Here is a 25,169-nt window from a genome sequence, read left to right on the forward strand (position 1 = left end):
TATGCTAAATATTTGTTTAAAATACATATATATATTTAAAATAAAAAAAATCCTTCCAGTAGCACCTTGGAGACCAACTAATTTTGTCATTGGTATGAGCTTTTGTGTGCATGCACACTACTTCGAAAGCTCATACGCCAATGAGAAACTTAGTTTGTCTGTAAGGTGCTACTGGAAGGAATTTTTTAAATTTTGTTTCAACTACGGCAGACCAACACGGCTACCTACCTGTAACTAGAAATACATTTTTTAAAATGGCTTTGGTCCTGCTGAAGTTTGTAATAAATCTTCAGGGGGTTCTCTTCCCCTGCACCCCACGAGGTGATTTGCCTTTTCTTTTTTTTTATGAGGAGGAGGAGGGAAAAGAGTTGAGAGACAACTGCAGTGCAGTTAATGGGAGTAATGTTTCTGTCAAACTTTTGGCTCCAGCTCAAGAGACTGCAGTGCCCCCCTTTAAAAACAAAAACCTACAGCCTCTCCACTTTAGGATATGCGTCAGGATGGAGAAAAAAAGGTTAGCCACTTTCTCAGCAAGAGGGACACGTTTAGCTGAGCTGCGAAAGGAAAGCACCAAGAAGCATGTCCTTAATGGGAAGCAGGGATGGCGCCCCATGACGCTCCCAGTGCAAGGCGCGAAAGAGGGAGGGAGGGAGGGAGGGAGGAGGAGGAGGGCTGCTGATTGACCCAACACCGGTCCCTTTGCCCATTACGAAGACAAATGGCCCTTCTTCTAAGCTTAAGGCATTAATTTGGAGCCACGTCTCTCACCAAGGCTGGAGTCAGCTTTAAAAAGGGCTTCCTTTATAAATACCAATGACATACCACTGGGCTCCCCTCACCCCTAGGGCGCAGCTTAAGCCACAAACCATAGCTGTCAAGTTTTCCCTTTTCTCGCGAGGAAGCCTATTCAGCATAAGGGGATTTCCCTTTTAAAAAGGGAGAACAACTTGACAGCCATGCCACAGGCAGGTGAGCGCGCCCTAAACCCCGTTTCCAGTGCGGCGGCGACCAGCAGGCAAGGATAGAACGCGGTGGGTTCTGCGAGGCGGCAGCGCCTCTGAACATGTGCAGAGCGCTTCCCGCCCCCTCCGCGGGCAGGGGCGGGGTGGGCCCCTCTTCTCCTAAGGGAGGGGGCGGCTCGCCTCCTCCTTTGGCGGCGCGTCGGGTGTCAGCCCTGCTGCAGTCTGCCTGCCTGCGGGGACGCTCTGCAGGCAAGCGGCGGGCGGGGAAGAAGCAGCGGGCGTCTTGGCTCTCTCGGCCTGCCATGGCCCAGGCCAAGATCAGCAGCTCCAGGAGCAGCTCCAGCGTCGCCGAAGCCGGCGGCCAGCAGCAAGCGAGTGGGGGGCAGCTGCGGGGCCGCTTCTTCCGCTCCACCTCCATGGCGGACCGATCCAGCCGCCTGCTCGAGTGCCTGGACCAGCTGGAGAGGAGGTAATACCCGCCGGGCTCGGCATTAAAAAGCAGAGTCAAATCAGAATATGACATCTTCTTCTCCCCGTCGGGGTTCGCGTGTCTTCCTTTTGAATGGTTTCCTTATAGGGCTGGTTTTTGTTGCTTGTCAGGCTCCCTGTTAAACCCCGTGCGAGGGATGCTGACTAATCTATCATTCTAATAACCCCCTGGTTAGAATCGCTCTGCAAACTTGCAAAGTGCTGCTTAGCGCCCCCCCCTGGTGTTTCAGCCCCCACAGCCCGTTTTCCTTTTGTTGTTCAGGTATGGTTTCAGTGGTGTCAGGCATGGGAAAGCAGCGATTATTGCTTCACAGTCCAGAGTGATTTCTGAAATCCTAGCACTTTTCACATATTAACTGGAATGAGGGGAGTGCAGGATCCTGTGTGCCATCCTTGCTGCTGGCCATTATGTCTTTAGATCCTATGCACATAGGATTATTATTTTCAAATGGATTTTTCCCCCCTCTGCTGTTGGAAAAGCAAGGTTCACATTGGGGTTGGGGGGGGGGAGTGAAGAATATTTGTTCTCCTTGAGCTGAATTTATGAAAGTTGGGTTGAGATGCAACACCCAGTCCTGCTCTCCCACTTTCAGCCTAATATGTGAAGGGTGCTTGCTTCTGTCACCAAACCGTGTGCGTTTTAATATCTGTGTATTGTGTCAAGAGACATGTAAGTTAAATGCAGGCCTCAGCACCTGACATCCTGGGGCAGCTGTCAGGGCTCACCCAGCATGTCACTGCAAGCCACCATTTATATTTTCCAGAGTGACATGAGTTTGGCACTCTGGGGCACTGTGAAGAATTAAAATGCCATCTCTCAGGCCCCCCCCCTTGATGCACAACTGCTGCCACTACTGGATATGCCTCAGGGGACCCATCTGTGTAGGACAGGGTCTACCATAAGGCACTTTGACCTCTGCCATTACTATTTGGGGAGAGGTACTGTAATTGCTAATACACACATACTGGATATTTTCCTACTTTAAAAACAAGGCCTTGTTCCTTAAATGGAAGCCAGCATTTCGAAAACGTATTAAATGGGATAAATCAGTGGTCTTGATGGGTGATACACCTATTACCCCCATCCTGGCCAGTGGTCAGGATGTAAAATACAGAGGTTGATTAGAAGTGATTTGATGGAAGCTTTTTGCAAGGAATTGCTAGTTGAGTTGCCATTTGAATCTAAGGACTCTTTGACATCTGATGAGGTGCTCTGGTGGTGTGTGTAGGAGAGTTGGTTAGGTCAGATAGGAGACTGTGGAAGATATGGGTTTTCTGCTGCCATATATCATAGGGGACGGAGGTGATAACATATTACTGCAACTTACTGCAAGGTGCTTGCTGTCCGTGGGGCTGTTAACAGAAGTTAATACAGTTAATAATAGAACAGTAAGTGAAACTGGATGCATAGAAACACATTTCACAAACTGCACGCTGGCACCTGGTTCATTTTAGGCTTCACTTTTAAAGTTTAAATAGCTTGGGATCAGGGAACCTTGAAGACCACAAATACATCCCTGTTTATTAATCTTCCCCTGAGTCCTCATCGCGGCCCCTTTGTATGCAGAAGCGAGGTGGACTGTGATGGAGCCTTTTCATTTGTGTCACCCCAACTCTGGAATGCTCTCTTTGTTGTTTAGTCGTTTAGTCGTGTCTGACTCTTCGTGACCCCATGGACCATAGCACGCCAGGCACTCCTGTCTTGCACTGCCTCCCGCAGTTTGGTCAAACTCATGTTCGTAGCTTCGAGAACACTGTCCAACCATCTTGTCCTCTGTCGTCCCCTTCTCCTAGTGCCCTCAATCTTTCCCAACATCAGGGTCTTTTCCAAGGATTCTTCTCTTCTCATGAGGTGGCCAAAGTATTGGAGCCTCAGCTTCACGATCCGTCCTTCCAGGGAGCAGTCAGGGCTGATTTCCTTAAGAATGGATAGGTTTGATCTTCTTGCAGTCCATGGGACTCTCAAGAGTCTCCTCCAGCACCATAATTCAAAAGCATCAATTCTTCGGCGATCAGCCTTCTTTATGGTCCAACTCTCACTTCCATACATCACTACTGGGAAAACCATAGCTTTAACTATACGGACCTTTGTCGGCAAGGTGATGTCTCTGCTTTTTAAGATGCTGTCTAGGTTTGTCATTGCTTTTCTCCCAAGAAGCAGGCGTCTTTTAATTTCGTGACTGCTGTCACCATCTGCAGTGATCAAGGAGCCCAAGAAAGTAAAATCTCTCACTGCCTCCATTTCTTCCCCTTCTATTTGCCCTTCTATTGATCCCCTTCATGGATCAATGCCTTGTCGTGGCGAAGGGGCTTGAATAACTCAGAGAAGCTATGAGCTATGCCATGCAGGGCCACCCAAGATGGACAGGTCATAGTGGAGAGTTTTGACTAAACGTGATCCACCTGGAGAAGGAACTGGCAAGCCACTCCAGTATCCCTGCCAAGAAAACTCCATGGACAAAGACAACAGGCATATAAAAGTTATGACGCTGGAATGCTCTCTCTCTCTGCCTAATGTCATTTCAGCAACAGATTTTTTAAAAAGTTATTTTTATTCTCATTTATTTATGATGATGACTTTGTCAACATAAAATAAACAAATAAAATAAATAAAAGTTGCCTAGGCTGCTTTCTTCTGTGATTTCTCAACTGTTTTAGTTCAGTGTGACCTTTGTTATTCTCTGTTGTTCCTTTTTTATTGAGTTTTACAGATATGATTGATGGCTGATTTGAATATTTAAATATTTATTTTAGATATTTGTTCGCTGCTCCAGCTCGCTTTTATCTGAATAGTGCCATATGATTGGATACTTGCACATGCGTGTTTATTTTGAAATGGCTTTTTTTTTCACTCATGCAAGCAATTATTTTATGCTTCAGTAACTGAGTGCATGTATAGCTCCAAGAGCTACAACCTCATGTTGGATGTTGGGGCACTTTAACTTCATAGCCGGTTGCAGCTGCCTCACACTTTCCCTCAGTATCTGTGTAAGAATGAGGAAGAAATTTGCTGCTGCAAGATGGTCCAGCTTTATGAGTGATGTACACAGGTGCCATGGTGGGAGAGGCCTATATATAGTTCCAAACTAGGAGGGACCTGGCAACCCCAGCTGTCATTCCACAAACCATATGGAGTCTGAACACCTTATTTTTTTTTGTTGGCAATGGCTGGGCCCTAAGGATTCTAAGCCCCACTCAGCTCAATGCTAAATATGCTTAGGGTTTTACTTTTAATTTGTCAGGAATATGCGATTCAACATGAGAACCTTCCATTCCAGCTCCACTTCCTTAGGGCAGAGAAATCTTTATACCAGAAACATTATCAATCCTTTTCCATTCCCCAGAGCTTAAGCCACACAGTTGAGTTGCCTGACTGCTAACATCCAGGTGTGTGCATAGCTGGTGGGAAATAGGCTCTTACCATTTGAAGAATTCACAGGACACCTTTTTAAAAATAGACTCTACAAAATAAAACCTGGGAACAAACGAGGGCACACAATTAAGCCTCCCTCCCCCCGCCCCCGCAGTCCTGTTTGGGGACTTAAAAAGAGTGTGACCTGAAGGAACTTAGCCGATTAAGCTTTTCCTGTGATAAAGTGAAGGGGAAGGGTTCACATACTTAATTTTTGCATCTAAAAGCACTGGTAGCAAACAAACCCCGCCAGAGCTGTATCCTATTGAATAAGAGAGAATGCTACAGTACTAGTTTGCTGCTTAGTAGAAATAGAAAACAATCTTACATTAGAGCATTAAAGCGATCTCCTTCAAATCCTGCTGAAGCTGAAATAGCTTGCTGCTCCTGCTGTTGCCTTTCATAACACATATTCCATCTCCAAAAAAGGAAGCCAGAGAGCTTAGAAAAATAAGAATTTCCTAGAAGTGGATGGGGCCGAGGTGAACAGTTTGGCTGTGGAAGTTCAGCTAGTTGATGGAGGCCTAGTGTTCAACGAGGTGGCTGCACAATTGATAAAACACTCTTCCTGACAGAACAAACCCTGCATGCAGAGCTAGAGATCCGAGAGGAGTTCTAGCCTTATTTTCTCTCCACCATGCTAATTTTCAGTGAGCAGAAAGCAGCTCACTAGGTGTCATTGGACCAGTCAGTGTCTCTCAGTCTGACCTACCTCACAGGGTAGTTGCGAGCATAAAATGGGTTGGAGGGGAATCTTGAGCTCTTTGGAGGAAAGGTGGGATATAAATGTAATATTATTAATTAATGAATAATTGTTTTGTACGAAAAAGCACCCCATCATGTGCACACCCATCAGCAGTTTGAAGAGGCACAGGGCAAGCACAGAACTAAGCTCAAGGCCTTTCTGTTAGCTTAGCTTCATGAATATTTTTGTTAACAGTTTGGAAAAAGACAGGTGTAAAACAATACAGACTTCTCTGTTTTCAAACACCGAACACCACATATATAACACACAACCATACCACTGTAGGTGTAGAATGAATGTAGGCGATCGACAAGATAATGAAATTAATTTTAACGCCAACATAACAAGTTACTTCTTTGGAAGCAGAAGACCACACTTGTATGAATTCTAGTCCTGCTGGTAAGGTTGGCTCTGAATATTTTAATGGGATTTCTAATGAGATATGTGAATGAATGTAACAGTGGGCATGACAGTTACACTTACATACACACACACACACACACACACACACACCCAGAGAGAGAGAGAGAGAGAGAGAGAGAGAGAGAGAGAGAGAGAGAGAGAGAGCACAGCATTGATTTGACCCATAAAAGCCTCTTCATACGTTGCAGTAGAAGGGACCCATTAAATATTTCAGGAGCAGGGAACTCAGTTCTTATAACACTGAGAGTTTTGTTAGTGCAAATGTCTTTCTGTAGACATTCATGACTGAATACACCACTTCTTCTGGAGCTGAAACAAAGGATTGAACAGACATGACTCAGCAGATCCATGAGCAGCAGTCTCAAAAGTTTTATAAAAAAAAGCCATGCCATGTCATGTTTAAACCCCTTCCCCGCACCACTTTTCTGAGGGAGATTACCCCAATTGGCTCTCATTGCATAATAAAGCAAACCCCAAACCAATTTCAAGAAAATGTTTTTAAACCTTCCTGCAGGAACACAATTGCAGTCCTCTGTGTGTGTGTTTAAATAGTTGAATTCTGTTCAAAAAGGCCAAATCAGCAATTTCCACAAGTGGGTCAATCTCTTCAACGTGCCATTTTCTCAGAAGCAACGGCCTTCCTCCGCCCTTATTTGCATGCTAGGAAAAAATATGGACAGCGCAAGTAATTTAGTTATCTACTCTAATTGTAAAATGAATTGGCACCGCCATGAATGAGCAACTATTTTCAGTTATTTCCTAGAGAACGTCAGTACGGGCAACATTTGATTGTTTACGAACTCTCTTCCTATTTGGTTTTTCCTCTTCCCAGGGTTGAAGCTTTGCGCGATACAGCATCTTCAATGGAGCAGGAAAAGGAATCACTTCTAGAAATGATCCATGGCATACAAAACAGCCAGGATATGAGGAGCATTAGTGAAGGTAAGAGTCCAGCAGTTCTTGAATCACTCACTCACTTTGGGTAAATGAAAAAAAAGATATATAGGGTAGTAGCCAATTGGTAGAAGGAGGCTATTTTTGGCAAATTCCCTTACTCCCTGTAGCTCCCAAAATGCAGATATCCCAGTCATATTGGGGTGAGGAATAGAAGGTTGCAAGGAGGCAGGCAAAATCACCCAAAATTATTCCCTTCACTGTTATTGTTGATGGGTGCCTTCTATCTGTGGAGCTACACCATTGTATACCATTCATAAAACTCATAATTTCATACTCCTGGAAAACGCACCATACAATGTTTGAGCCCCTTCGCCTGATAGGTGAAACACCTGTTATAGTATTTTGCATGGATAGCTGCAATATTGGCCAAGTCAAAATCCTCTCCCAAGAGAGAAAATCTCTCTGCAGGCCCACTAGAACTATGATTGCACTCCCAGCTTCTATGTTGTGCGGTAGAAGAGGCAATTATACAAATAATACTACTAGTTTAGCTTGACCTTTCCAAAGCTCTAAAACCAAAACGTTTTCACTTCCAAAATGCAGGTGAAAGGGAAGAACTCAGTCTGACTGCTAAACGCTTGATGGGCAGAACCCTCACGGTGGAGGTTTCAGTAGAAACCATCCGAAATCCCCAGCAGCAAGAGTCCCTATTACATGCCACACGGATGATCGATGAAATAGTTGGCAAACTATTGGATGATTTGGAAGACTCCAAGAGCCGCTTAATGTCGCTTTATGGTGCTTGTACATCTGAAGTGCCAGCTGCACCTGTGAACCAAAAATTCCAGTCTGTTGTAATTGGATGCGCGATAGAAGATCAGAAGAAAATCAAAAGACGGCTAGAGACTCTTCTCAGAAACATAGAAAACTCTGAAAAATCTATCATGCTTTTGGAGCACCATAAATCCACCGCAAGGCACCTCTGCAACAATGGGAAAGATTAAAAGCTGTGGGAGAGTTACTATAAGAATAAATAGTTTCATAAAGTAAGCGAAATCAAATAAATCGAAGAATTGCTGCTTCCCTGGAATTTGGGGGGAGGGAGGAGAGCAACACCAGAGGACCTTGCATTGTCTATATGTAGCCCTTAAACCAACCCTTGGGCGTTCAGAGCACAGAGGCATAGCTAGAAGGGAAGCTTGGAAAAATTCCCTTACTTTACCTTCAGTGAGAAGGCTACCAATTAAAAAAATGGGCTCATATGAAGCGCTTACTCACTCTGTGGCAGATACAGGATTAAGCAGCTATAGGACTATAGAAGCACATGTACACCCAGCAGTTTTCAATCCATTGTTTTTCTTCCCACAAAGTTATCCAGTCTATTTTACTCTGTGTGGGGAATATTAGCGTGCTGGATACTAATAGGTAACTATGGCCATATTTGATATCAGTATTAAAATGTAGCCATTTGATGATGTCCCAATGATTTAACTTTTCATAAGCTGTATTTGGTTTGCTCCCGTACAGTTAACTGTTTTAGTATTTTGATACTTCTGTTATTTAAAAAAAACACCCTCCGCGGAATTCCAGAAGCTCCTCAATCCGTGTTTTGCTCTGTTCTCTAGAAAGCTTCAGTGTCTACCATCATGTGCAAATATGTCACGTAGCACACTTCCTTTCCCCTCTCTCTCACACACAAACAAAAAAGGCAGGTAAATGAACATCGCATAGGGAGAGGATTCTGGAAATTGCTGCAGTAGATGCGAAGAAAACGATGTGCACTTTTTTCTTGCTGAGAATTAATAAAAGTAGATTGCACTCTACATTGGAAACACTTCCATAGCCTTTTTTTTGTAAAGGTTATATTTATTTTTTTATCTATAGATCTACAAATTGCTGGACCAAGGCAAATTGTGAGAAACTTTATATTCTAGTCGCACTCCCTCTATTATTCCACCTGCTCGGAAATCTTAACATGTAGGTATCAGTTTGGTCACCAGTTGCTACATCTCTGTTATGGCTGTGGAAATTGCTCCCCAGTTTTCTGCAGCGCTCTGGGTAGTGAGGAAGGCCAAATGATAGCTGGTAAACAAATGGGAGTCAAGACTCGCTGCGAAGCTGACCAAACATTTGTTGTGCACCCTATTGTGGTGGAAGCAATGAAAGCTTGCTTAGTCACCTCCAATGCATCTTTGACCTGCCCACCCAGTGGGGTTTATTGGCATCTACCATTGCAAATGAGATGGTGGAAGGAACTCTTGGAAGCCTGCTGTGACAATGCTAGGCGCATAGAGAATCAAATGGCTTGCCTTCATAGGAATGGAGTCCTGCCATTATTTCCAGGTCCAGGTGAAGTGTCCAATGCTTGGCTTGGTGGCACCAGTTTGTTTTTTTCATCCTAGAAACATGGACAAGATGCTTCCGTAGTCCAATCACAGTATGTTTTTTTGACCGTTGTTCACCATGGCTCATTCAAGCCAGATGTTGAGGGTTATGCAGGTGGGTCTGAGGGGAGGTTGAGGCATCATTATGTGGGAGAAGTGCCATTAAAGGGCTATGCTATGACCAGTGGAACTCCACCTGGGAACAACAGAGGCAGACCCCTTAGAACAAGCTCCCCTCTGCAATATAGCAGGCGCAATTGTTTCAATGGTTTGTTTAAAACATACCTCCTCACTTAAGACATTTCCCTTGTCCACTGATGCTGATTTAATAATTCCAGCACTGCAATGATATTTGGCTGTTTGAGGGATGTTTATTACTTCATTAGCATAGTTTTTACTACTGTAAACAGCTCTGGAGGTTTTTTTTCTTTCTTAAAAAATGAAAATCTGCCTACAACTTATTAATAAATGCAGTAAACAGACAGAATACCAGTCACTTTTGTTATCCTACAATAGTTAAGACTTGAAACATAACTCAGAATCAGGCACACTACAACATAACTGGCACCTTTAACTGGCCCGGCAGACGCTGCATTATATTATGATTTAGGAAAGGAATGTTAGTAAAGACCAGTTGACTGCATGCCAATTTTTATGGAAACTCAGCTTTTGGTTAAAATCCTTAGGTTCCAATTCACCTAACAGGGGTATGGAAATAGGCTTTGGCACACAGACGATACCAATGGAGTCTATTTTGTGCATTTAAAGGAACAAGTAGAGAGAGATACACATCCAGTATCCAGCACTGCATGAAAAATGATGTTTTCTAGCCTGGGACTGTAGACAAAGAGCAAGGTAGATAGATGGTTAACAGGGCAAATCACCACTGTGGAGGTGTTAGCAGGACCCACTCCCCTCCTTCCTGCTTCAAAATGGGCCACCTATCACAACTATCAAAGCTGGCAGTGTTACCCATGCATTTAGTAACATATGCAGAGTTTTTTTTTTATTTTATTTTGCATGAAAAGTCTTATTGCTTAGAGATCTAGCAATGACTTTCACTTAACGCAGTTGCTCATTAGGCAGGAATTAAGCACTGTACTCTGACTGTTCCCTCGGTGCAAGCGGGGAGGGAAAGTGGGGGAACCCCCTTGTGCAAGCAGAAATCCTGGTGCAGCGCTTCTGCCAACAGGACTTGCAGTTGAACATGATACAAAAATGACTAGTAGTGCATCTTCCTTCTGTACTTCATACAACTATATTGAAAATGTATTACAGATGACTTCTGTAATAATTTTCTGGTGTTAAGAAAAGATATCCTAGAGATATCTAGGATGGTCAGTTATCAATCTTTAGGCACTCAACTCAAGCTTTAAATTCTGAAAACAGTATGTGCTCAAACCTCAACGTACAGCAGCACAAGTACATGTTATAAACACACATTACATTTGTACTATTTTATACAAAGGCAAACAAGTAAAAAAATCACTGAGATCAGATTTCTTCTGTTCACAAGTACAAAACATGTAAGGCTACTAGTTTAATGTAAAAATTTTCATATAAAAATAATGTGCACACAGAGCCATAGATATTTAAGTAAGATTGAGTTGACAGTGGACAGTTGGTAACTTGCTTATATGCTCTTGCATTTGTCAAAACAAAGCAAGACTTAATACAGTTTGGACCCAAACATCTACAGCCATCCAGTGAGTAAATGCACTTGTTTAAAAATAAGGTACTTAATCCAACAATTCATAATGAAGTAAGGGATTGATTACTGCAATGCCCAACTCATTGCCAGCAATGGGAATGGTTATGAAAGCAAAAGGAATCCTCTATGTTATTCATTTTGTATGTATAACTATATGCTTTTCATTCCATGTTACTAGATAGCTAGGCAAAGGCTCCCGTCGAAGAAAAACATATGTTAGTTTTAGCATATGCATGTTCATGGAATTTCAGAAGCCCTCTCTCAAAATATAACACTTGCTGTGGGGTGTTCTCTTAGGATGGACAATGCAATATTTCAAGGTTGATGGGATATAGTTTTAAAAGGAATCTATCAGGTAGCTGAAAAGTAACATTCATGAAATGAGATCATTATTCAAAAGAACTGTACAATTCAGCTGCCTGAGCTCCAGGTCATGGTATTCGCCCTTGGATATAATTACGTTCCTCAGCTACTAATATCCAAAGTTTAGAATAAGAGTAATTTGGTAGTACAGAACTTAGTTACAGAAATACTGTAGAAACATTAAACAACATGTAAACAGAAAGCAATCTTATAAATGCATGCTTCCACAAAGAAAACTAGGGTTAAAGTTTTACCAATGATCTTGCAGCTTGAGATTTTTTTAAAACAATGCCCTCAACCCAACTGCCCTGAAAATGCTGCCATCCTGATGAATGGGGTGGGCTGTGGCATAGGAGTGCTGAGGGAGAATCCACAGAGAGAGCCTTCATAACCCTACCCCATTCAGCCTCCAAAAAGTTAGTGGACCATGTTCAGGGAGGCTGTTGTGGAGAGGAAGGGGTATGGAAGTCAGTTTTCCCCAAGTCCCAATATGTACCCTTCAGCTCTGGCTCCAACCCACTTTACACCATTAATGGGCCAACAATTTAATCCTATGCATATTTATTTAAAGCCTGACCCATGAACTTGGGAGGTCTTGCTCTAAGACCATGCATAAGAGCCACAATGGCATGATTAAGAACAAGCATGTATTTAAAATAACAAAAAAACCTCTTTATATTTTGCCATGTTTTCCCATTAATATATAAGCTATAGGGTTCTATTTTTTCAAAAACAGAGCTGATTGAAAATAGAACTACCTGGCTGTACCATTTATCACCTGCTTGCCTCATTAAAATTTAGAATATCTATGTATATACATATGACACTAAATTAACTAAAACATCTAGGTGTAGCAGCAGAAGTATTTGCCTTTGGCACCGTACAGTTTTTAAAAAGAAAAGTTAAGGCCCACAGAGTAGGGAGAATGTAAGCATGCACAATACCATTTGGGAAAGGTTTGTTCAATGGTTTTTTTAAAAAATGAAAGTCATCTCTAGGATGCCAGTTCAGAAATTATCAGGAACATATCATTGGGCCTAGTATCTGTTTTATTATCCCGAATCTCTGGCCAAGTTTTTATATACACACATTGCAGCTAGAATTCATAAGCTATATAAATATTGCACCACCAATATTGCCAGAATGTGCATAGGGTAGTTTAACAAACTATTAATCCCAACTGAGCTATGTGGTCAAATGAGTAGGAAAAGGCATTTTCTCTTGAACGGTACCAATATTTAAGCATTTCAGCTGAACTTTTCTCTTTTTCTTTTTAATAAAGTGAAACCTATTGTACACTTTAATACAACACATCTTTCGCCTGGAAAGTTGTCCTATTGAATGTAAAACGAATGCATGGGGGCAACGGTTCTATTTTTTTGTGCTGCCGGGGGTCTCATTATGTACTGATAATAATTCATTGCAACAGGAATATCCACTATCAATGCAAAATCCAATGCGTGCAACATCTGCTAAAGCACTGGTAAAACACCTCTACAGCCAGTTGTGTCCCTTATGGGTTTCAGTCGAGCAGCTGTCTCAGACCATCTTTTCTTCTCTATGTGGGAGCGCTAGGGAATGCTGCAGTTGCTAAAAGGGCTTCTGTTTTTCTTGGTCCTTTGTTTGTTTGGCCTAAGGTTGATGACATCACCACCATTAAGCAAGTTAGAATTCTGCCCAGAATGACTTCCACCTGCTGTGTTGAAAACACCTATTTGAAATTAAGCAAGGGCACAAAAATGGAGTTACATATATGCAAACTGACCATCTTTGAAATATATGAGAGATTTTAACATTCAAATTATGAGCATCTCGAACATTGTCCTATAGATAGATAGACGATCGATCGATCGATCGATCGATAGAAATACAACTTAATGTAAAAGCATGGATCATGCACAATTTATCCTTAGTTTTTCCATTTTAGAAATGTGTGCCTGATCAAATACCGGTAATGACTTCATAAGCCGAGATCCCACACAATTAAATAAAATTAATTCATGCTACTGTCAATCTTTTAATATATCTTTTTGCAAAAATGTCAATTTTTAATACTGAGACCAAACCTAAGGGCAGGATTCAACTAAGTTGTTGCTTGGAATGAGATCTGCTCATGCAATGGAATTTCCCTTCCTTCTCTTCTCCCTGTGACCCTTAAAGGGTCAGGGGAAGCCCCAAGTTTAGGGGGTGTGGGGCAGGGAGTCCCATTGCGTGAGGGAAGCTCACATACTCCAGTTAACGCTACAGTGGTACCTTGACTTACAAAGACGATCCGTTCCGCGGCCGTCTTCGTAAGTCGAAGTCTTCGGTTGTCGAAGCGCCGCTTGTGCGCATGCACGAAGCACAATTTTGCACTTTTGCGCATGCGCTGACTGTGCGCGCCACGAAAAGATTTCCGGGGTTGTAGACTTTGGAAGCCAAAACCTTCGAGAGTCGAATCGTTCGGATGTCGAGGTACCACTGTATGTTGAATTTCACCCTCAGTAATTAGACATTGGCACTCACACTCATCACTTGGCAACTAAAGCACAGCAGAGACATAACCCTGCCACAACAAATCTTACTTTTAGACACAAGAAATGACAAGGGGTGGGGGAGCAGAGTTGAACCGACTGTGGAATACTTTAAAGAAGAGCTGCATACAAGAGTTCAGTGTCTATGTACAAAAGACAGTTTACAAAGCTATTTTCATCAGGTGCCAGTTTTTTCTTTAAAACAAAACAAAACAAAAACAGCCATCTCTTGTAAATCTTCGCTGGCATAATTAGCATTAATGGGAGCTATATATTTTCAAACATTGCCAATATGTAGGGAATTTTGCACTGTCCATTCTTTGTATAACTTCAGTACACAAGATTTTAAGAAAAGTGGCTGACATGCCCTCGCTTCATTAGTACTGTAGTTTGACATTCTAGAATAGTAATCATAGCCACATACACACACAGAGAGAGTACATTTCCCCTACAGCTATTTGGCAAATTAAATGTTGTTGTTGTTTTTATTTCACTTTCATTGAAATGCACCAGGAACAGAACAGGCACCCTATAGTTAACAGTACATTTTATCAGCAGGCAATACAGCCTGGCTGCATACATACCAATTTTGTTACTACTTGTGTGTACTACTTCTGGATCTTCAACTATTCTTTGTTTGAGTTTTTGAAGGTACTTCTCAGCCAAATACTTAAAAACTGCAGAATATACATAAAGAAACTTTCAGGCATTAAGAAAAAAACGACATGCACAGTTTTAAGATACTAATCCAGGTCCGATTTCGAAGTAACAAAGCTCCTACCGACCGTAGAAAAAGGAAAATCCAAGCACATAAATGTCTCAGAAGGTGGTCACACGCAAGATAAGAGACCTATTGCAGGTCAGAATGAATCATATGTATACCTGAAGGAGCGTCTCCACCCCCATCGTTCAACCCGGACACTGAGGTCCAGCGCCGAGAGCCTTCTGGCGGCTCCCTCACTGCGAGAAGTGAGGTTACAGGGAACCAGGCAGAGGGCCTTCTGGGTAGTGGCACCCACCCTGTGGAACGCCCTCCCATCAGATGCCAAAGAGAAAAACAACTACCAGACTTTTAGAAGACATCTGAAGGCAGCCCTGTTTAGGGAAGCTTTTAATATTTGATGAATATTTTAATAGTCTGTTGGAAGCCGCCCAGAGTGTGGCTGGGGAAACCGAGCCAGATGGGTGGAGTATAAATAAATTATTATTATTATTAAGCTAGCACTTTATTTGTCAAGGGCTGATTTGAAAGACAATATCAGAACAGTTTGGACAACCAACTCCTGGTATATTTATAAGAATGACCTACAGCTAAATATGTACACCCAGTTTGTTTTGTGCTGAACAAGCTGCCCAACCCTGCTCCATGACATGAAAACCAATACCTTTGTCATCATGATTATAGGAATGTAAATAGCTGCCTTTTGTCAAGTCATACCTATGGTGCCAGACAGGAGCCTTTCCTATGCTTACCTGGCAATATTAGGGACCCTCTGCCTGCATACCCCATGTTCTACTACCAAGGTATGGTTGCTTCCATACATCTCTGCTGCCAGCAATTCCCTTTGCAATTTGAATTTAGCTTGAGAAGTTACTTTACTTGGGCCTAGCTCTCACTGAAGTGGTAAAGAGGTCACTGGGATGTACCACTTTAGACGGCAGATGGAGATCTGCGTGACCAAATGCTCTTCAGTCCATCCACAGGAGATTCCCTGAACGTTAAAAATTAGGTGTTGCAGACAAGCATGGATACAGGTTTATCACTTTGGCAAGAACTAGGCTTGACATTAGTGCTGGAAAATAAGAAAATAAGCCAGTGATGGCCAAACGTGACCCTCCAGCTGTTTTGGGACTACAACTCCCCCACCATCCCTAGCTAACAGGACCAGTGGTCAGGGATGATGGGAATTGTAGTCCCAAAACAGCTGGAGGGCCAAGTTTGGCCATCACTGAAATAAGCAAACAACATTTGAAATTCCCTTCTGGAAAAGTTACAGCAAACTCTTACCTTCTGTTACGTTTAGGTCCTCCTTTACAGATGCTCGGTAGAATCTTAATTTTAGCTTTTTTGCCAACGCTTCTGCTTCTTCACTGTTTATCGGAGCAGAAAATTGTTTCAGACCCTGGTTCTTCCCCCCCCCCCCCAGTACAACAGACACAATTAATTTAGATTAAATTTAATCAATCACCTTCATGGAAGTAGATTAGATTACTGAAATGTAACTGTATGCAAGAGCAGCAGATGATTGCTATGGACAATATTGTAGCCTTAGGTTTATTTGCTACAAGGACTGAAGAGGTGGAGCTAAGAGATGGTGGGCGGGCAAACGTAACTAAAAAATATTTACAGTAGTCTGTTATAAACCATCACAGCACCTTATGAAATATATGCAATCAATTAATCAAGCAAGCAAGCAAGCAAGCAAGCAAGAAAGAAAGAGATTCAAAGTTCATCTGTTATCTGCCATAACAGGAAAAAAACATAGTTCTTGCATACATAAACCAAGTTAAACTAAATCCCCTTCATTCGTTTATTAAATTTATATTCCATCTTTCATCCAAGGAGCTCAGTGGGGCACTCCCCATGTTATCCTCAAAATAAGCCTGTGAAGAGGGTTTGGCTGAGAGACAGTGAATGTCCCAAGGTCACTCAGTGAGCTTCATGGTTGAGTGGGGATTTTCAACCTTCATCACCCAAACCCTTGTCTGACACTCTAACCCCTACACCACCCAAGTTTAATAGGCATTCCAGACTTAAAAGTCACTGCTTGGAAACAAGCCAAACTATACCCTAGAGTGGCAGGCCCTGGTCTGTGTCGTGAGACACAGGTCTATCCTACCAGTGTGTGAACTGGAGAATGGGGCATGAATGATTTTAAAGTGGAATTGGTAATGGACTAGAGGTGCTGAACTACTCCTCTTTGCCCCCCAGCCTGCCCAAGCCAGGCTCACTTTCAGTACAAGAAAAACAACCACTGGAGTTAGAATGGGAGTGGTAAGATTGCAGGGGCCAGTGGGATTGGGGGGGCAGGAAACTGTGAGCTGGGGAGTTAACCACCACCAACTATACACCCCATTTGCGTTTGTACTCACTACATACACTACTACGCCAGTGTGGTGTACTGTAGTGGTTAAGAGTGGTAGACTCGTAATCTGGTGAACTGGGTTCACGTCTCCGCTCCTCCACATGCAGCTGCTGGGTGATCTTGGGCTAGTCACACTCACCTTGGGCTCAGCCCCACTCACCTCACAGAGTGTTTGTTGTGGGGGAGGAAGGGAAAGGAGAATGTTAGCCGCTTTGAGACTCCTTCGGGTAGTGATAAAGCAGGATATCAAATCCAAACTCCTCTTCCTCCTCCTCCTCCTCCTCTTCTTCTTCTCCTTCTCCTTCTCCTCTAAATCCTGCTTTAATTCTTATGTTGTTTTAATGGGCTTGTTTATTATACATTTTAATTATTGATGCTTTAGTGTTTGGATGAGATTGTTTTACTATGTATTTTAGTTACATGTAGCTATATTTATTTAGTTTGTGGCCTGCATGCTGGTAGCTAGCCGCAATGGACCATATACATCCATGCCCATTATCAAACTGAATACTTGCCGCTTCTTTGAATGTTTGCATTTTGTGTGACCGTTACAAAGTCCTTTAAGCGATTTGAAAACTGATTTCATGAAGCATTGCAACAGCACTTACTTCTTTATACAAGATTCATCTAGGAGGTCAATCTTATTCTGAACAAGCACTGTAGGGATGTCTCCGACTTCAGATACTACTTTCTCCTTCCAAGTAGGGATTGCTTCAAAAGATTCTCTGTCAACAGTCGAAAACACAAGCACACACGCTTGGGCTCCTAAAAGTCACAATTAAGCACCGGTTTTTTTGATAAATTTGGTTAGCTACATCAAACCTATTAAGAAGCTGGAACAGGACTGTTTTTTTCCTACTTTATTCAAATAAAGCAAGCATTTTCCAGGTGTTTTGTGTTGAACACAGTGGGACTTATACCAGAATAACATGGCTTCAAAGACTTTGTTCTTACATTTGACTCGGGTGTTAAGGGCTGCACAGTAAACAGGTGTCTTAGTTGTCAAAATCACTCCTTAGGGTTGTTTATACTACACTTTAAAGAGAACCATGTAATGAGCCCCTTATCAGGAGTCAAATACTTGAATCTGAACAAAAAAACACCACTGCTTGTTATTATAAGAACTAGTTACTCATGATATTCTATCTAGCCAACAGTGAATGGAAGGTAATAGTATATACATTGGCAAGCATTTTACCTGAATTCTGAGCAGTCACTCCTGTACTGTAAGCAGTACGAAACCTTGTGTACTTAATGAAACCCAATAGTCTATGCCTTAGCCAAAGTTTTTAGATGCTGGGTTTGTAGAGAATACCTGCTAGGTCACACTTGACAGGTATGCCAATGAATTGGTCCTCTCTCATTTAGCTGGAATGTCAATTATCAAAACAGTGTAATTAACATAGCTTTACCCCATAGCTTAAATGTTTATGGCAGCATCAAATATGTCGGGCCTTTTCTACATTAATTTTCAAAGAGCAATATGCCAGACTCAGCTATTTCAAGTTTTTAAGTAGTTCTGGCTTTACTTTAAAGGATATTACTTGCTACTTTGAGCAGTTATAGAGTATTGCTATATATTTTTATTTTAATTAATCCCTGTCAAACTTTGGAGAGGTAGAATACAAAAAAAATTAAAATAGATGTAGATGAGCAAACGGTTACATTTTCACCAGAAGGAACTAGACTTTCTTTCTTTCTAGCTACCATGTGTAAAGCCACCTTAAAAAGCTTCACAATTAAAACTGATCATCTCCTCTTATCCTCTCCGGCTGGAATCTAACAATGCACGTTGTTTAGGAGACATCAAAACAGCCTAGAACCATTGCCAGTTTCCTATTTGACATGTCAATATGCTAGTAATTTTATTTACCTCTGTAATAAGCTTTCGTAATTGCATCAAATTCTTCTTGACCTGCTGTGTCCCACAGCATCAGTCGGACATCTTCATTGTTGACTCTTAAAAAAAAAATCAACAGCATACATTCTCAATATTTGATCATAATATAAAAAGCAAAATACATTTGTTATTTAAAGTACATTCGTGGCAGTAGCGTTTACACCCCACGTCTTTTCAGGAACACCTAAATCCATCCTACTTCTTTGCAAATTATTTATGCCTTTTCTAAAAATTTCATTTTTTTATCACAATAGCTCTTGCCCAGGCATCCCCAAACTTCGGCCCTCCAGATGTTTTAGACTATAATTCCCATCTTCCCCGACCACTGGTCCTGTTAGCTAGGGATCATGGGAGTTGTAGGCCAAAACATCTGGAGGGCCGCAGTTTGGGGATGCCTGCTCTTGCCCCTTGCCTTTTATCTCACAACAACTCTGCGTGGTATGTGAGAATGAAAAGAGCGTGACTGGCCAAAGGTAACCTAGTAGACTTCATGGCTGAATGCAGATTGAACCCAGGTTTCCTGAGTTCTAATCCAACACAGCCTGTCAAACCTTGGGTCCCCAGATTCTGGTTTGACTACAATTGCCACTGTTGTCAAGCAGAATGGCTGATTATTAAGGAGCTGTAGTTTATCATTGTATGGAGACCCAAGGCTGTGGGACTACAACTTCCGTCACCCTACAACGATCAACCATGCTGACTAGGGGTGATGGGAACAGAAGTTTAACAGCATATGGGGACCCAAGGTTGGGAAGTAACTGCTGTAACTGCTACAACAACACTGGCTTGATTTGAACTGAAAACCATCCTGCATCTTACTTTTCCCCTCTTACTTTGTGAAAATGGCTTCAATACTGTGTGTCAGTGAAATTTTAAGTTTAATATTCCAGCTTACTTTTACTGTGATGTTCTTGTCCCCTACATAACATACTGCTATTCCCTGTCAGAAATATTCCCCACTTGTTCACTCATCCACACAACCTTTCTATCTCATCTGACAAATGAGCCCTTTCCTTAAAAGGGCTGGTCTTTTACACTGTGTGCATTTTTTTGCATTTATTATTCAAGTTGGCAAATCTGGCACTTCTATGGAAAGTCTGCAGAATACAATTAGCATATAAATGCCTCACTTTCAGCTCTGTTAAAGAAAGGAAGAATAGTGTCACAACACTTTTCTCCAAGAAAACATTAGCTCAGCCCTTACAAAAAGCATCATACATGGGGGAGAGAGAGATACAAAGAGTGAAAAGAAGGAACTGTGCCCCCCCATATGTTAAAACACATACTGCATTTCTCTTTCCAGGAAATCAACTCCAATAGTTTTCTTGTAGTCTTTCGTGAAAATTCCTTTGCAATATCTCTGGATCATACTGGACTTCCCAACAGCTCCGTTTCCAACCACCACCACTTTGATGGCCACTTCCAGATCTTCCTCCAACATCTTGGCAAATCCCAAAAGTCTGCAGTTACTTCACAGTCTTAGCTAGATCTTCCCCGTATCTGAAGAGAAAGAGTAAAAATACTATTAAAGATTCCAGCTTCTATGATCTACAGTGATATGGGAGATAAGTGGCTTGTAGACCCTGCCTTTGTCTTCCCCCCCCCCCCAAGGCATAATATCTCACTATACAGCTGAATGCACTCAAGTTGACTATTCAGTGTCAGCACATATACCTTGAACCCATGGACAACTAGGATAGTCAGGGTCAATTGTATCAGATACTAAGCTTCCATAACACATGTCAGTGGTCTGCAGGCAGCCCTGGTCCAGCCCTTCCGTGTGGCCTGGCTGGCAAAGATGCCCAAAGATCCTGCTGCGGAATTTTGCTGCCTGAGGAGGAAGATTCATACAGAGTGTCTATTCTTTCTAGCTCTTTGCTCTTACCAAGCTGCATCAACCTAACACCATCATTAACTCTCAAATTCCAAGGCGAACAGTACTGTAATATGAAAAGAAATGAAAGCAAAAGTTTTTTTTAAAAAAATACCTATTTGAATTGTAACAAGTTACCACAAGTGCTCTTTTAAGTAGGGTGGCTTGTTTTCCTACCAGGCATGCACAACAGAAATTTATTCTCTTAACAGTGCCCCATAAAAGTATTTGTTTATTATCTGAAAAGAGGGTAAAATCAAGATTGGTTAAGTAGCCCATACAAATACAACAACTGAAGGAGAGTTACTCTAATTGTTTCAGAATTACAATGTCTGCAGCAGCAATATGTATCTTACGGCTGCACATTATCACACTACAGTCCCTTCACGTCTTAATTCCTACCCGAGGCTGCAGTTTTCCGAGGCATTTCATGTCTACACCAGCGCCTTTCCAAAGATACACACACCCAGGTTTAAGTCAGATGTCAGTGTGCAAACTCTCTGAGGATTTAGCCTCATTCCATTCAGTATGATCTGTTGCTTGTTTCCTTCCCCACCCTGTGTAATGTTCCTTCCAGCCTCAAGTTCATCTCATAAATCTCCAACACACACAAAAACCACACACAAAAAAACTATTCAGCTCTTTCCTACATCATACACATTGGCTGCCTTGGGAAGCAACCTCCCAAGTCAAATTCTACTCCTAATATACCATAATTAAAGTATCTATTCTCTGGGTTGGCCTTATCCAAGCTCCCTAGGTGAGCAACTATTCTGACATTACACTGTAATTAGAGGCCATAATTAGAGGTGGGGGGAGGAACAATGGGGCACCAAGACATTTCTAAGGGTGGTAGCTCCACCCAGGGCTGTGACATATAGCATTCACCAGAGCATGTCTTCATTGTATTTCTGAAGCCCCCCTAACTCACCACCAGGAATGTGCAATACTAGTGTGACTCTACATGCAGTTGGGGGCGCGGGCTCGGGTTCAACTGGCCAATGGTGCAGTATACAATAGTCACCGCTTGAGGAAGTCACCTGGTGAAGAAGATGATTTGTAAACTGACTAAGACTAGGGGTCATTTCTGGAGGATTTTGTAAATTTGCACACCTGGATTCTGCAAGGCCCTCCAAGACATACAGCCACTGCAGCAGACCACGGTAAGCATGTACAGCCCAGCTAAGATCAATGACTGTACCACAGGACCCCTAAACTTGTTGGTACCTCCACCTTGAGTTACCACCACCCCCCAAGCAACATTTACATATTAGATTCAGGGAAACTCATGTTTACAGACCTGTTCACATGGCTTTTAGTATTCTTCAAAAAATGAAGCCATCCTGACACTTAACAAATATATCAGTTACAGGTAGGTAGCCGTGTTGGTCTGGTGTAGTCGAAACAAAAACAAAAAAAAAATTATTTCTTCCAGTAGAACCTTAGAGACCAACTAAGTTTGTCATTGGTATGAGCTTTCATGTGCATGCACACTTCTTCAGATATCAGGTAAGTGGTTTTCACAGGGCATCATTTTGTATGTACCAAGTCTCACCCTAAACGTAACTAACGGAACGGTTAGCTATTCAGACAAAATGCACATCATCACCATCTAAGATAAGTAGTATACTAGGCCTGCCAAGTGACAGGTACACATAGGCAGGCAAATCAGTGCAGAACTTCAACCAATATAACTGCAAGGGCTGCTTCGTAATGCAGGGCACCCCATGGTTGCAAAATCTCCGCAATTTGGAAGAACAAAGTTTAAATCTGACTGAGAACTCTGCTTTGGACCATCGGAGAGCAATAAAAATATCAGAAACCCAGAGTATATGTACTGAGTGCCATGTCATCACAACTCTCTGAAATGTGAGCTCATAGCCAAGGATTTCGAAGCCCGTTTCAGCTTCTCTACCATCTGAGGATGGTATACAAATTTAATAAATAATTGTAATATCCTTTTATAGGGCAGGAACCCAGCCGAAAGAACATCGTTTCTGTTAAGGGAAGCGGGTGTAGTAGATTCAGACTAGAATCCGGGGGAGGGTCAGAGACAATCCTCACTCGGTCATGAAGCTCACCTTGCTTTGGGACAGTCACCGTCTCCTAGCCCAAACCCACCCCACTGGTTTGTTGTGACGGTTAAAATGGGGAAAAGGATAACCAAGGTTTGCCATCCTGAACTCCCTGGAGGAAATGTACACAAATGTGGGAAGAAGAAAAAAGGAGGGAGCCGGGCAGGAGGGGAGCTCAGGCAGGGAGAAAGGCTCGCTCGGAGACTCGGACCGGGGTGGGGGGACGGGACATTTTTGCAATTCCAACCACACACGCGCGCACATTACGCACAGGTTGCGCGCCTCGGACGCTCCCCCTCTCTCCCTGCAGCCTCCCAAGCCAACACCAAGTCGCCTGCCCAGGCCGTTCCCTCCACGACCTTACCAGCAGCCCCGGCGGCGGAGGCGCCCGGCTCCCTCCTTCCCACAGCAGCCAGCCCGCTTTACAGCCTCCCGCCCGGGGCCCCGCCGAGCTGCAGGCTCTGGCCGGCCGGCTTCCCGATGCCACCCCAGCAGCGGCGCCTCGCTAACCGGCGGCAGCGCGCGTGGAAGGCGCCTCCACGGCGACGGGCAGCCGGGAAAAGCGGAGGGCCGGCCCTACCCAGCAGCGTACGCCCATCATCATCCCGGCTTCTCCCCGCCACCTCCTCCTAATGGCAAACACATCCCGGGCCGCCGCCCTTCCCGGGCTCCGCTTTCCTTAGGAGGCGACAGGCGCTTACCGCCCCGAGCAAGCGCCGACCGAGTCCCCGGCTCCGCCGCCCGCTTCTGCTCTCGGTGGGCGGGAACAGTTTCGCTGGCCCGGGTGGGAGATTGCAAAAGGAGGAGGAGGAGGAAGAGGAGGAGGAGGAGGAGAAACGCCACATGCGACGAGGAGCAGCAGCCCCTTCGGCTCTGGGAGGCGCCGGATCCGCCAGCCGCAGCTCGGCCCGGGCGAAGCAGGCGAAGCGCCCTGGCCTGGCGGCTCTCCGTCCTGGATGTGCAACCAGATCCTTATGCAAGCCCAGGCTGACGTAGGAAAAAAAAACCCCGCGGAGATGAACGGGGTATTATTGCTCCTAAACGAGCGCGGTTGGCGCCTAGGTAGCAGCAAGCCCTCACATGGTGGTGAAGGTGATTTCGCTTGCTGCAGCGCCCAGGACGCCAATACCACCCCCACCCCCCAAATCCTAATAAGGATCAAGGGTGTTGCAGTGCAATTCTATGCATGCCTACCGAGGTGTAAGTCCACCAGAATATAGGGTTGTGGGGATGAGGGCAATAGAAGGGTTAAGGCAGGGATGAAGGAGCTGTGGTTCCTGAGCACGCTGGTCTAAAGCGTTGTTACTTCACCCAACAAGATGAGAGTTCAAATCCTCACTTAGCTGGACTTCTGAAGCATGTTTTGGAGGCAAAAGATTACTGAGTTTAGTGTGACTGACAGTCACACTAAACTCAGTAATCTGACTGACTTCCTTATTACAGATTAGTAGTCAGAGGCAACTTGGGTAGAAATTGTTTGGAGGAGCAAGCAGTTCATTGTAGGTATTGTTATATTCATTTACAGGTCTCCTATTACACACCTTGACCTTTGGCCTAACCATGGTGTCCTGCAGGGTTTGACCTTGTGAATGCTTTATTTAACATTGCATGAAGCTGCTAGGAAAGGTAATATGGAGGTGCAGAGATGATTGTCATTGGTTACCGTATGTGCTCTATTTCTTCTTACCATCACAAATTGGGAAGATGGGGGAGATTCTGAATAGGTCTGAGGTTAATGATGGACTGGATGGAGGTAAACAAACTGAAATTAATTCCTGGAAAGACAGAAGGATTGAGCTAGGGATAGTGTGTCAGCATGCCGTATATGGAGTTAGTTGCATTCCCTTTGAAAATCAGATTCACAGTTTGGAGTTGCTGGAGTGACCCAGCTTTGTTCCAGGGTGCTTAGGATAGAGCTCTATATGTGCAGAATTGAATTATGAGGTCCTTTATTGTTTTAGAACAGGCATCCCCAAACTTCGGCCTTCCAGATGTTTTGGACTACAATTCCCATCTTCCCCGACCACTGGTCCTGTTAGCTAGGGATCATGGGAGTTGTAGGCCAAAACACCTGGAGGGCCGCAGTTTGGGGGTGCCCGTTTTAGAATCTGAAAGTGGGATGGGCAGACAAGTGCTGGAGAAGATGCAAACAGGGATTGCAACTATTGGTTTTAGCCTGTAGGTTTCAGCTGTTACATAACTGGTAGATATGTGTCAGAAGTTTGTTTGAGGAACTTGGGGAAGCATATGCATGCAATGTATAAAAGCATTGCCTGGTAACCATTCTAATCCAGTGGCAGGTCACACAAAGAAATAAAAAGGCTTCTCATGTTGCA

At 43.4% G+C, this 25,169-nt stretch overlaps 2 protein-coding genes across 9 annotated transcripts; one reads left to right on the forward strand and one right to left on the reverse strand.

The window, feature by feature from the left end:
* The first annotated feature begins 648 nt into the window (after positions 1–648).
* Positions 649–8,751, forward strand: BAG2 (BAG cochaperone 2). The gene is made up of 3 exons (XM_035109717.3): positions 649–1,431; positions 6,864–6,973; positions 7,532–8,751. The coding sequence occupies exons 1-3, from the start codon at positions 1,064–1,066 to the stop codon at positions 7,930–7,932; spliced, it is 879 nt and encodes a 292-aa protein (XP_034965608.2). The 5' UTR covers positions 649–1,063; the 3' UTR covers positions 7,933–8,751.
* Positions 8,752–9,663: 912 nt separating this feature from the next.
* RAB23 (RAB23, member RAS oncogene family) lies at positions 9,664–23,582 on the reverse strand. Of its 8 annotated transcripts, none has more exons than XM_088665818.1 (8): positions 23,535–23,582; positions 22,059–22,148; positions 20,172–20,385; positions 18,859–18,944; positions 17,594–17,750; positions 15,908–15,990; positions 14,484–14,576; positions 9,664–13,097 (listed from the first exon to the last, which is right to left on the reverse strand). In XM_088665818.1, exons 3-8 carry the CDS (start codon positions 20,324–20,326, stop codon positions 12,958–12,960), a joined length of 714 nt encoding a protein of 237 aa, XP_088521944.1. In that variant the 5' UTR covers positions 20,327–20,385; positions 22,059–22,148; positions 23,535–23,582; the 3' UTR covers positions 9,664–12,957. The 8 variants fall into 8 exon arrangements, with proteins under 8 accessions (XP_088521944.1, XP_034965601.2, XP_088521945.1 ...); XM_035109710.3 differs by having other exon boundaries at positions 23,414–23,582; XM_088665819.1 differs by lacking the exon at positions 23,535–23,582 and adding an exon at positions 23,198–23,360.
* Between the last annotated feature and the right edge of the window lie 1,587 nt (positions 23,583–25,169).

This window comes from Zootoca vivipara, chromosome 3, assembly GCF_965207765.1.
Source record: "Zootoca vivipara chromosome 3, rZooViv2.hap1.1, whole genome shotgun sequence".
In the NCBI taxonomy this organism is placed as follows: domain Eukaryota; kingdom Metazoa; phylum Chordata; class Lepidosauria; order Squamata; family Lacertidae; genus Zootoca; species Zootoca vivipara.

Bases quoted from the DNA above. Each gene is read 5' to 3' on its own strand.
- BAG2 (XM_035109717.3), top strand. From the start codon at position 1,064: ATGTGCAGAGCGCTTCCCGCCCCCTCCGCGGGCAGGGGCGGGGTGGGC. The intron at 1,432-6,863 runs GTAATACCCGCC...TCCTCTTCCCAG, and splicing joins CTGGACCAGCTGGAGAGGAG to GGTTGAAGCTTTGCGCGATA. The intron at 6,974-7,531 runs GTAAGAGTCCAG...TCCAAAATGCAG, and splicing joins TATGAGGAGCATTAGTGAAG to GTGAAAGGGAAGAACTCAGT.
- RAB23 (XM_035109716.3), bottom strand. From the start codon at position 20,326: ATGTTGGAGGAAGATCTGGAAGTGGCCATCAAAGTGGTGGTGGTTGGA. The intron at 17,751-18,858 runs GTAAATAAAATT...TGTGACTTTTAG, and splicing joins TACGAAAGCTTATTACAGAG to GAGCCCAAGCGTGTGTGCTT. The intron at 15,991-17,593 runs GTAAGTGCTGTT...TCCGATAAACAG, and splicing joins GATGAATCTTGTATAAAGAA to TGAAGAAGCAGAAGCGTTGG.